The sequence below is a fragment of the Microcaecilia unicolor genome, chromosome 2, assembly GCF_901765095.1.
Source record: "Microcaecilia unicolor chromosome 2, aMicUni1.1, whole genome shotgun sequence".
NCBI classification, from domain to species: Eukaryota; Metazoa; Chordata; class Amphibia; order Gymnophiona; family Siphonopidae; genus Microcaecilia; species Microcaecilia unicolor.
The window spans coordinates 57,173,304-57,185,910 of NC_044032.1; the positions used below are offsets into that span (position 1 = coordinate 57,173,304).

General features: G+C 44.8%; 1 protein-coding gene across 1 annotated transcript in view; it reads left to right on the forward strand.

Moving 5' to 3' along the window:
- Positions 1-8,539: 8,539 nt before the first annotated feature.
- Positions 8,540-12,607, forward strand: part of LOC115461854 — a 31,849-nt gene continuing 27,781 nt past the window's right edge. The window contains exon 1 of the mRNA XM_030191910.1: positions 8,540-8,993. Coding sequence (XP_030047770.1) covers positions 8,931-8,993 — 63 coding nt within the window. The 5' untranslated portion in view covers positions 8,540-8,930. The remainder of the gene's footprint in view (positions 8,994-12,607) is intronic.

Here is a 12,607-nt window from a genome sequence, read left to right on the forward strand (position 1 = left end):
GTTCAAGGACAATAAAGCAAATAACTACTCTATGTAAGCCCCATTTTAGATGGGGTTACTGAAGACAAGGAGTCCTGGTGGAAGGTCACTGGGGGGAGTGACTGGGAGGTCCCTGGGTGGGAGAAAGCCCAGCCCTAGGGGTGTGTTTAGGAAATAAAATGCAGCAAAATGGTGCAGGAAGAGAGATGAGTGACATGTTGGGAGGAGTTAGAGGGAGATAAAAATGTTAACATGTGGGTGCACATGGTCTTTTGGTGCCTGAATATTCCCCTGCTAATAGGTCCAAGAGGAGGAGAAGGGGAGTCCGTGAGGAAGATCTGAGGACCTTTGGCTAGATGAAAAAAGAGGCATCATTGTCTGCAAAAGCAGAGACTGAGAAGTGAGCCCTGGAAAGGGGTAAAGAGGACCAAATCCAGGAGCAGGAGATGAGAGATGGGGAAAGCCCATCTCATAAATGAGGCTGGATTCAGAGATATGGACCAGAGTGAGAAAGTAATATAGCCGTTGGGAGGTTGCCATAATAAGGGATGGGCAAGGACAAGAACTGTATAAATTGTACAAAGTTGAATTGCATTCCTGTAAATATTTTCACAGTGGACAAGAGGATTTCACTTTTGACTGTGTTGAGCTAATATCTTCACGCGGCTTGAAGAGTGCTTCCGTTTGAACCCTTCAGAAAATCACCCACTGGATTCACTTCAGTTCAACTAGCTCCTCTGTATGCGAGACCACATTTCATGTTGCCCTTAATCAGGAGGAGCAACACCTGAAACCTTCGGGAATAAATATCCAAAGAGGGAATCACCTTCAACCGTCCCCAACCGAGCCATTTGCATGGACCTATCTGGGGATCCAGGAAACAACGGATCCACTAGTGACTGTTGTTGTTAAGGGAAACAACGGATTTTTTTCAACATATGACTATTGCTGATGCAAGAGATTATAATCTGAACAGACGGTTGGATAATATTGATCTACTGTCAGGATTGATCTTTGAGGACTGGGTTCAGAATATGAGTGATAGTATATGTGATTGGATTATAGGATGGTATAGGTCATGGTATGAACGGTGAAGTGAAAGGCATGGATGAGTGAGTTCCTTTGAATCTAAGGAAAAAAGCTTGGTATGTACTTTTGTCAATGATATATAATTAAATAATCATTGTTATGGTATAAAGGAGTACCTTTATTGATGTGCAGGTTAGGAAGGCCCAGAAGGACTAGCAGTAGCAACCAAGGACAGCTCATTGTTATAGTGGAAGGTACAGGGTTATTGAGAAGAACTCTATGCAGGCTTCAGAAGAGAACAGTTAGTGAGCTTGGGAAAGCTTAAGAGCTTGAAAAATGTGTTTGGGATATTTACAATTTGCAGGTGGAATCCCATGCAAAGTCACTTATGAAGTCATGTGAGCATCAGAATTATAGGCTGGAATTGCTCAGGGCAATGAGAAATAAGATCGGCAGAGATACAAGTGAGAGTTGAGGGTCTCAGAGGACAAAGGCCATTGATGTGCAATGTGCTCAAATCCAACAGCAAGTTCAAGGCAGTAAGAAGCAAGGTCATTGGAGGACCGGTGGGGATTGAGATCAGCTGAATCATATGCAGAGCAAAACTAGATCATAAAAGATGTAGGCATGACTTGGGAGCTGAAATATAAGCAGAACTAATATGAATGGAAACAAAAAGTTCTAGAGCTCTGTCACTTTGATTAGTTTTGTGTCATCTGCAAATTTAATCACTCATCATTAGCACATAAGCACCGCCGCGCTGGGAAAAGACCAAAGGTCCATCAAGCCCAGCACTCCGTCTCAGACAGCAGCCAATCCAGGCCCCAAGAACCTGGCAAAAACCCAAACTTTAATAGCATTCAATGGACTTCTCCTTCAGGAATCTGTCCAGACCCCCTTTAAACTCAGCAAGGCTAGCTGCCGTTACTACCTTCTCTGGCAATGACTTCCAGAGTCTAACTACGCGCTGAGTAAAGTAAACTTTCTCCGATTTGTTTTAAACCTACCACATTCTAATTTCATCTTGTGTCCCCTGGTTCTATTGATAATGGTAATGATACAGGAGTGTGTATCAGATATCAAGACCAGGTGTACCTCCTCTCTGGCTCCAAACACTTTTTGCTTACACAGATCCAATTTGATCATGGTATGATTCCAAGATATGGCTCTGGTGTGAACAGCAGTACAATACAGTCCACATACTGGGTCTGGAGGAATACCAGAGATTGTGCTCAGAAGCAATGTAGGCCTTTCACTGGGTCCACTAAATCACAACGGTCTAAGATAATCCTTGATTTCTTGAACTGGGATAGGTAGGTCCAGCACAGAGGGTTGTGGATATCAAAATCCAGGATTTCTCCTGGGTATTTAGTAGTAGCAGCATCTCTCCCTCTTTTGGTAGCAAATGAGGCAGGCTAAGGCCTTCTCCTTCTGTTGGCTGCAATGTTGGGTGACCAGTGAATTGCTCTACTTCATGACATGTGGCTCAATGTCAGTGCTTGGCATGCAGGCTCCTGGACTGGTGGAGTCTGATATCAAAGCACAACTGATTGGCTGACTTGTTACTATGAGGCACTCTCACTGATCCTCTTGCGAGACCCCTCCCCAGATGGTTTCAGAATTTTGCGGGCTTGGGAGAGCTTCTAGTAGGTCATACCATCATCTTAACACCTCAGTGTCTGTTAAGGCAAGCATTTGTGGGCATGATTTGAGTGCTATGTCTACTGCCAATTAAAGTGAGTCCACTAAATCACTACAGCTTCAAAACACTGTCCTTTTATAGTCATAATTCTGGCAGCTGTTCAAATTAAAAATGACAAGAAAACAACCCAAAATTGTTTTATTAGGGACTCTGTTTAGGTCCACTTGTGTAGCTGATCCCCCCCACCCCTCCCATCAGTTGAGACTGATGAGGCAGGTACATGTGTTATTTATTGGAGTCTGTGACAAGACACAAGCCAGCTTATAATTGAAAAAGAAAAACGCCTATATTGCGACCCAAATCGGGAGATAGACGTTTATCTCACAAAAACGAATAAAGCGGTATAATGGAAAGCCGACTTTGGACGTTTTCAACTGCACTCCGTTGCGGATGCGGACAAAGTTGATGGGGGCGTGTCGAAGGCGTGGTGAAGGCAGAACTGGGGCGTGGTTATCAGGCGATCAGAGATGGGCGCCTTTCGCCGATAATGGAAGAAAAATATGCGTTTTTAGCGAGAATTTAGGGCACTTTTCCTGGACCCTGTTTTTCCACAAATAAGGCCCCAAAAAGTGCCCTAAATGACCAGATGACCACTGGAGGGAATCGGGGATGACCTCCCCTGACTCCTCCAGTGGTCACAAACCCCCTCCCACCACAAAATATGCCGTTTCACAACTTTTTATTTTCACCCTCAAATGTCATACCCACCTCCCTGGCAGCAGTATGCAGGTCACTGGAGCAGTTATTAGGGGGTGCAGTGGACTTCAGGCAGGTGGACCCAGGCCCAGCCCCCCCTACCTGTTACAATTGTGCTGCTTAATGCTTAGTCATCCAACCCCCCAAACCCACTGTACCCACATGTAGGTGCCCCCCTTCACCCCTTAGGGCTATAGTAATGGTGTAGACTTGTGGGCAGTGGGTTTTGAGGGGGATTTGGGGGCTGAACACACAAGGGAAGGGTGCTATGCACCTGGGAGCTCTTTTACCTTTTTTTTGTTTTTGTAAAAGTGCCCCCTAGGGTGCCCAGCTGGTGTCGTGGCATGTGAGGGGGACCAGTGCACTACGACTCCTGGCCCCTCCCACGAACAAATGCCTTGGAGTTATTCGTTTTTGAGCTGGGTGCTTTCATTTTCCATTATCACTGAAAAACAAAAACGCCCAGCTCACAAATTGTCGAATAAAACATGGACGTCTATTTTTTTCAAAAATACGGTTAGGTCCGCCCCTTCATGGACCCGTTCTCGGAGATAAACGCCCATGGAGATAGACGTTTTTGTTCAATTATGCCCCTCAAGGTCTCGTCCATCAGCCTTTCCCTATGCACACAGAAAAAAAAAGTAAAAAAAAGGTTCCCACAGTTTGGTGTATATTCTCTGTGTAGCCTCTGGACATGCACATGCAACCCACAGTGGAAAAAAACACATAGGGGAGGCTGGTAGAAATTTGCATAAAAATACCAGTTATGGGGCCTTCCTAGTCCCACAAAAATAAATAAAAGTAAAGCAACTGTGTTTCTATGAGTCTTGTTCCTGAAAGCCTTGTTTCTGTGTGTATTGTTTCTGAACCTTGTTCCTGAAAGCCTGACTCTATAGACACACCTTCTCTTGGTGTCTGTTACAGTTTGATTCTACCTCTGGCTCCTGCTTTTAGTCTAGCCCTAGCCCTGCTCTAGACTCTTGCTACAGTTAAACCCTGTTCCTGCTTTCTGCTATTGCCAAAGCTCTGTTCCTGCTTTCTGCTATTGCCAAAGCTCTGTTTCTGCTAAAGCCAAGACCCTGTTTCTGCTAAAAACAAGCTCTGTTCCTGTTCCTGCTAAGTTGAGTCTGTTCCTAAATCTTGTTTCTGTTGCCAAGCCAAGTCTGTTCCTGTTGCCAAGCCAAGTCAGTTCCTGAATCCTGTTTCTGTCTAGCCAAGTCTGTTCCTGTTGCTAAGCCAAGTCTGTTCCTGGTTCCTGCGACTGCCAAGCCACGTCTGGCTACTGCCTTGTCTATATGCTTGCTTCTGCTTCCTCTTGTTGCCAAGCTCCTGCTTTGACTGCCGTGTTTTGTGCCTAGCCTTGCCTTGTCTTATTCAGGCCAGTTCTGTCTGGATCCAGTCCTTGTCTTGCCGTTTTCTGGACTCAGTTCTAATCTAGTTCTGTGTCTTGCCTTGTTCTGCCTTGCCTTGTATTGCCAGGGTCCAGTCCCAGTTTTAATCTAGTTCCAAGTCTTGCCTTGCCCTGTCTGGGTTTTAGTTCTAGCCCCTTTGCCTTGCTTTCCTTGCCTTGTCTGGATCTGGTCGTTGCTTGTCTATTGTACTTTGCTACCTCTGCCTTGTTTTATCTAGTCTCCTGGTTTATTCTAGTTCAGTCTTGCCTTGCCTAGTCCTGTCTTGTTCTAACTTCTGCCTTGTGCCAGTCCATGTGACTTGTCTGCCTCAGCTCTGGCTGCGGTCCAAGGGCTCACTATACCTGAATCCATGACACGTGGAGGGGCATAATCGAACGCGAACGCCAATCTCCATGGGCGTCCATCTCCAAGAATGGGTACGTGAAGGGGCGGGACAAACCATATTTAAAAAAAAAATGGGCATCCATCTTTTTTCCGATAATACGGTTTGTGCCAGCCAAATGCATCGGATTTGTGCGGATTTGAGCTGGGCGGTATCGTTTTTCAGTGATTATTGGAAACCAAAGGCGCCCAGCTCAAAAACGAACAAATCCAAGGCATTGGGTCGTGCGTGGGGCCAGGATTCATAGTGCACTGGTCCCCCTCACCAGGGCCACCGAGAGGGGGAGCAGGGGGGACAAAAGTCCCTGGGCCCGGGCCTCTGGAGGGGGCCCGGCGCCACCGCAGTCAGGCCCACCCGCCGTCGCTCCCGAACTAACTAACCTTAAACGCCTCCTTCCTTTCCTTTCACCACCTTCGCAGCAAGCAGCAGCAGGGCAGACCACTCCTTCCTTCCGTGTCCCACCCTCACCTGACGTAATGTCCATGAGGGCGGAGCACGGAAGGAAGGAGAGGTCTGCCCTGCTGCTGCTTGCCGCGAACGTGGTGAAAGGAAAGGAAGGAGGCATTTAAGGTTAGTTCAGGGCCCGGTAGCGGGTGGAGGAGGGGGGCCCGGCAGCGAAGATGACCTCAGGTGGGGGGGGGCCCGGGGGCAGCCTTGTCCCGGGCCCGGCTCTGGCTATCGGCGGCCCTGCGCCTCACATGCCAGGACACCAACCGGGCACCCTAGGGGGCACTTGTAACAATTAAAAAAAGTTAACTACCTCTGAAGTCCATAGCTCCCTTCCCTTGGATGCTGAGCCCCCCAAATACACCCCAAAACCCACATCCCACAACTCTACACCATTACCACAGCACTTATGGCTGAAGGGGGGCACCTAGATGTGGGTACAGTGGGTTTTGGGGGCGGTTTGGAGGGCTCTCATTTACCACCATAAGTGTAACAGGTAGGAGGGGGATGGGCCTAGGTCCACCTGGCTGAAGTCCACTGCACCCACTAATAACTGCTCCAGGGACCTGCATACTGCTGTGATGGAGCTGGGTTTGACATTTGAGGCTGGCATACAGGCTGGAAAAAGCAAGTTTTTAAAGTTGTTTTTTTTGGGTGGGAGGGGGTTAGTGACCACTGGGGGGAGTCAGAGGTGGTCATCCCCGATTCCCTCTGGTGGTTATCTGGTCATTTAGGGCACCTTTTTGGGACTTGCTTGGGAAAAAAAGGGTCCAAAAAAGTGACCCAAATTCGCGCTAAAAACGCCTTTCTTTTTTCGATTATTGGCCAAGGATGCCCATCTCTCCTCGGCCGATAAACACGCCCCAGTCCCGCCTTCACCACATCTCAGACACGCCCCCGTCAACTTTGGCCATTTCCGCAACAGATTGTAGTTGAAGATGCCCAAAATCGGCTTTCGATTATTCTGATTTGGGCGCCCACGGGAGAAAGACGCCCATCTCCCGATTTGGGTCGAAATATGGGCCTCTTTCTCTTTCGAAAATAAGGCGGTTAGTACTCCAATTGCTAAGGGATCCTTTTACAAAGCCACGGTAGTGATTCCCGGTGTGGCAAATACAACAAAGCCCATTCAATTCCTATGGGTTTCATCACATTTGCCGTACGGGAATCAGTTTCATGGCTTTGTAAAAGGAGCTCTAAGTTTGTTTCTGAGGCAGTGGAGGGTGAACTAACTTGCCTATAGCGACCAAGTATATTAGCTGGAAAAAATAGGATCTGAATGTTGATTTTGCTGGTTCAAAGCTTTCCACTCTAACCACTAGATTTATCTTCCACATAGGCAATGGAATAGGGTGGGATAAAGTGGCTATAGGGTTGCCCAACTTTTTGTCCCTACAGTACTTAGGAGCTAGGGAGCCCTTTTACTAAGTTGCATAGAGGGGCATAATCGAACGGCACCGGCCATCTCTATGGGCGGCCATCTCCAGAGCCGGCGCCGCAAGTGGGCGGAGCCAACTGTATTTTCGAAAAAGATGGCCGGCCATCTTTTTCTTCGCTAATATGGTTGGGCCCGGCCAAATGTCAGCGATCGCCGGGTTTGAGATGGCCGGCATCGGCTTTCGGCCATAATGGAAAATAATGCTGGCGATCTCAAACCCGGTGAAATCCAAGGCATTTGGTCGTGGGAGGAACCAGCATTTGTAGTGCACTGGCCCCCCTCACATGCCAGGACACCAACCGGGCACCCTAGGGGGGCACTTCTAAAAATAAAAAATAAAAAGCTCCCAGGTGCATAGCTCCCTTCCCTTGGTTGTTTAGCCCCTCAAAACCCACTGCCCACAACTCTACACCATTACCATAGCCCTAAGGGGTGAAGGGGGGCACCTACATGTGGGTACAGTGGGTTTTGGGTGGGTTTTGGAGGGCTCCCATTTACCACCACAAGTGTAACAGGTAGTGGGGGATGGGCCTGGGTCCCCCTGTCTGAAGTGCACTGCACCCACTAAAAACTGCTCCAGGGACTTGCATACTGCTATCAGGGAGCTGGGTATGACATTTCAGGCTGGCATAGAGGCTGGCAAAATTTTTTTTTTGGTGGGAGGGGGTTGGTGACCACTGGGGGAGTAAGGGGAGGTGATCCCCGATTCCCTCCGGTGGTCATCTAGTCAGTTGGGGCCCCTTTTTGAAGCTTGGTCGTGAAAAAAAAGTGACCAAGTAAAGCCGGCGAAATGCTTGTCAAGCCTGGCTTTTTTTTTTCTATTATCAGGTGAAGCCAGCCATCTCGTGACCATGCCCCCATCCCACCCCCGTCCCGCCTTCACTACCCTACCGACACGCCCCCTTGATATTTAGCTGGCTCCGCCACGGAAAACAGTTGAACCCGGCCAAAATTGGCTTTCGATTATACCGATTTGGCCAGGTTCAGGAGATCGCCGACCATCTTCCGATTTATGTCGGAAGATGGCCATCAATCACTTTTGAAAATGAGCCTGATAGGCACCTACAAGCGCCCAACATGTGCCAATTTTGAGTCACCACCTGGCTATAGCATAGTCCTTGTGGTGATTTCATTTTTGACGTGCGTCCGCTACATGTGCCCTAAAATAATTTTTATTTTCTGGCACGCGGCAGAAACCGGGCAGTAATCGTCATTCTACGTGCGTAGCTGATTACAGCACGGTTAATTCGTGAGACCTTACCGCTAACTCAATGGCTGGCGGTAAGATCTCAGACCTAAAATACACACGCCAATTTTTATTTTGCCGTACATCCGTTTTTGGCAAAAATAAAAGCCTTTTTTACAAGTGCACTGCCTGCACATGCCCAAAAACATGCACCTACACTAGCGCAACCCATTTTTGGTGCACCTTTGTAAAAGGGCCCCTAGGGGTCTTGGAAGGTAGGAGTAGAGGTTGGTTTGATTGTCCTTCCTCCATCACAAAAAGGTGTTCTGATGCCTTTATTTCTGTTACCCACAATTATTCACTGATAAAAATCATGAAATTGTACCAACATTTATTTTTGCCTTTAACTTCTCACATGATCTCATGTGAATAACTTCATTAGAATTTCAAGTTATGATTTAAAACCTGGAAACATTTTTAGGATTGTAGCCTGGGCAGATGACTGGAGCTCATTGTCTTACAACAAATTATAGTTCATTAAATGCAGTCATTACTTCCTCATTAAAAAGCTATAAAAGGGCAATGATCATAAGTGAAGTGACAGTCTCAGGATACACTGTATATTGTTTAAGCTAAGATTCAAATATTAATTCTTTAAAATGTTTAGACGCCGAGTATCATCAATACCGAACAATGATGTGATTGAAGAGCCCACTGCCTGGGTGAGTACAGTAGCAAATCTGTGTTCCATATAACAAGGACTGAGTAGAAACAGTGATATGGAAAATCCTGAATGCTGTATATTTTCATGCTAATCTGTTAAATGCTTAATTGCTGATTTAGAAAAGTGATCACAGACTGAAAAGAAACAAGTGACAATTTTTGGCATACTAAACAATTAAGAACAAATTGTTTGTTGAGAATAGCAGGATAGTCAATTATCCTCATTTTCTAATTTATTTACTTCATTATGAGTCAAATATTTTCAAAAGATTTTTTCAATTTTGTGTCTACGGGAAAAATGTTTTACACATCTAGTTCATTTTTAAGAAATGTTACTTAAGAGGTGAATCCCTTTCTTTCCACTAAATTATTATCTGGACTAACAAAATATCTAAATGAACCCAAGTATGTATAAATATATGAATATAAATAAGTAGATATTATAACTGATAGATCTCTTACTGATGTAATGGTATCTTGATTTCATCCATGGCAGAGTAGAGGCGATAATGCATTTATGGCAAAAACTAGAACATTATGGGTTCCTTTTACTAACGGGCGGAAGGGGTAGCGTGGACTTGGCACATGACAAGCCGTGTCTACCGCTGGGCTCGCCTTTGCTGCGCGCCACTTCTGGTGTTAGAAAACACATATTTATTTTTGTGCCCTGTGGTAATTGGGCAGTGCTGTTGTTAAGTTCAAGTGGATAAATCCTTTTTGATACTGTCCTACATGTTTTAATATGACATTGTTGGGCACATTTTCAAATACATTTCAGTAGAAAAAAAACCCCACAAGGCCGTGTGTACAAAGATAAATCCAGCATTTTAAAATATCAGACCCTTAAACAAAGATGTTTTTTGCATAAAAGAGAGTGATTATGAGCTGATCAGTGGGTCAAAACCAGGGCCTGGAATTTGATTCTATTGAGTCCACAGTCCTGTATCTGCTGTGGTTAGTGTATCATTTATAAGAACACATTTAATCAGGATGTAACAATTCATGTATAGTGCAAATTTTATTAGGATCTGCAATCATCTCCTTAACACACTGGATCTTGATTCGATCAATTATCTTGTATTCAAATGTTTGTAATGTTTACTAGTTGAGGGTTTTGGTTTCTTTCCAAACTGGTATAGCATGTTGTAGAGAGAGCCGGTGGTTGGGAGGCGGGGCTGGTGGTTGGGAGGCGGGGATAGTGCTGGGCAGACTTATACGGCCTGTGCCCTGAAGAACACAGGTACAAATCAAAGTAGGGTATACACAAAATTAGCACATATGAGTTATCTTGTTGGGCAGACTGGATGGACCGTGCAGGTCTTTTTCTGCCGTCATCTACTATGTTACTATGTTACTATGACCTCCTTAAATCCTAATCTATGAACTGCTTTATTGGAATAAGAATCACCCAGAACTAAAGGAGCCTCCTTTATGGAACTCACACACGCACATGTGAACATATGCATGAATATAATTTTTTTTTTAAAAACCCAATCCTAACCATTTTCCAGTGCCTTCATATCTCCTCTGGCTTGTCCTGAAAGTTTGGTGCAGATAAAACACCAAACAAAAGATTATATGCACAGACATACTCTGCAATCTCATACATCATCTTTTCTTTTAGAAAGTAGGGTAAAGGTGACACCTCCCAAACATGATTTTGAAATCTCAAACCATTAAATGCAAATCAGGTTCCACAAGTCAACCCTCATGAAAAGTGACTTGCATATCACAGGAGATAATCACACAAACCCAAATGAATCACCGATTCCAGCAACAGATTCCAAAGCATGATAAACAGATCACAAATTCTAGATTGGCCAAACTGTAGTTTCCTGTAACCTTAAAAAGACAGATTAGAATCAGCCATGTCATTTGTGATACGAATGTGTAGTTTTAGCCCATACACATTGGTGCAAGTTTCAAAGGGAAACAATGAATGCTGTTTCCATCTGAAAATTAGCAGCCACAAAAGCATGATAGAGCACCTGCTGTTTGTACATGCTTCTGAAAATGTCAAAAATGCTGGCTGTTCTTTTTCCCTTGTATAAACTCATCTTCTGTAAATGCTCTTTTCTGAATGGGCTAAAGATATGCATAAGATGGAAACGAAGCATAGGAGGGAAAGTTTAATCAAACCATTTCAGTTGACGTGCTTTTAAGAACTGATTGGTGGTCAAGGTGCCAATTCTATAAAATAGATGATAACATTTACTCGCCAGATACTAGGGCAGAATACTAGCATATACATGTCTATGTGAGTGCTATTCTGTAAACATATATTTATTTATTTATTAGGTTTTATTTACCACCTTTTTGAAGGAATTCACTCAAGGCGGTCTACAGAAAGAATAATTCAAACATGAACAATAGGCAATTGCAGCAGTAAAAATATTCAAATAACAATACAAAGTATGGGCATAGTATACTACTTACATTGTCAACACAATATGTAATAGAACATTTAGATTGACAGTAAAGGGTATAAGCAAAGGTAGAACATATAGATAGGTAAGAGAGTAAGAAGAGTGGAGTGGAGTGGAGGAGTGGCCTAGTGGTTAGGGTGGTGGACTTTGGTCCTGAGGAACTGAGTTCAATTCCCAGCATAGGCAGCTCCTTGTGACTCTGGGCAAGTCACTTAACCCTCCATTGCCCCATGTAAGCCGCATTGAGCCTGCCATGAGTGGGAAAGCGTGGGGTACAAATGTAACAACAAAAAAAAAGAGCTAGAGAGTAAGGCAACTAATTTAAAGAAAGTTGCACATGATGTCAGGGAGATGGTTAATCTATAGATAGGTAAAAGAGTAAGAGGAGTTAGAAAATAAGGTGACTAATTTAAAGAAAGATGCACATTGCTTACAGGTATAGAAAATTATATTGCAAGCCAGGGGTCCTCAAATCCAGTCCTTGAGGTCCACATCCACAACCCAGCCTGGTTTTCAGGATTTCCACGATGAATATGTATGAGATCTGTTTGCATGCAATGGAAGCAATGAATGCAAATAGATCTCAAACATATTCATTATGGAAATCCTGAAAACCAGGCTGGGTTCTGGACCTTGAGGACTGGGTTTGAGGACCCCTGATGCATGCATTTGCAATCTAGGCATAATCATTTACACCAACTCTATGGCTGGTGTAAGTGTTCAGACGTAAAATACATGTGTGCATCTGACATGTTAAACTAGTAACTCTACAAAAGAAAGTAGCTGCATATGCTCCTTTATAGAATAGGTGCCTGACTCTTATTTGAGAATACCCAGTTGCTCTGTAAGGGGCCCTTTTATGAACTGGTGGTAGGGCTCCTGCTGGGGTAGTATGCAGCAAATAAGCACTACTTCTGGGTGTGCCCTTTCCCACACTAGAAAAAAAAATTTCTTTCTAGCACAGGTGAGCAGGCAGTAGGTGTGCCTGGCAGTAACTGGGCAGTGGCATGTGCTGCCCGATTACCACAGGACCCCTCACTGCCTACTAAATAAGAGATGGTAAGGGCTCAGGCAGTAGATGGCCACACGACAGTTTTTCAATTAGCGTATGGCCATTTACCATCACCATTTCAAAAATATCTTTTTACACACCACAGTAAAAGGTGGCCTCGGTGAGCAGGAATCCC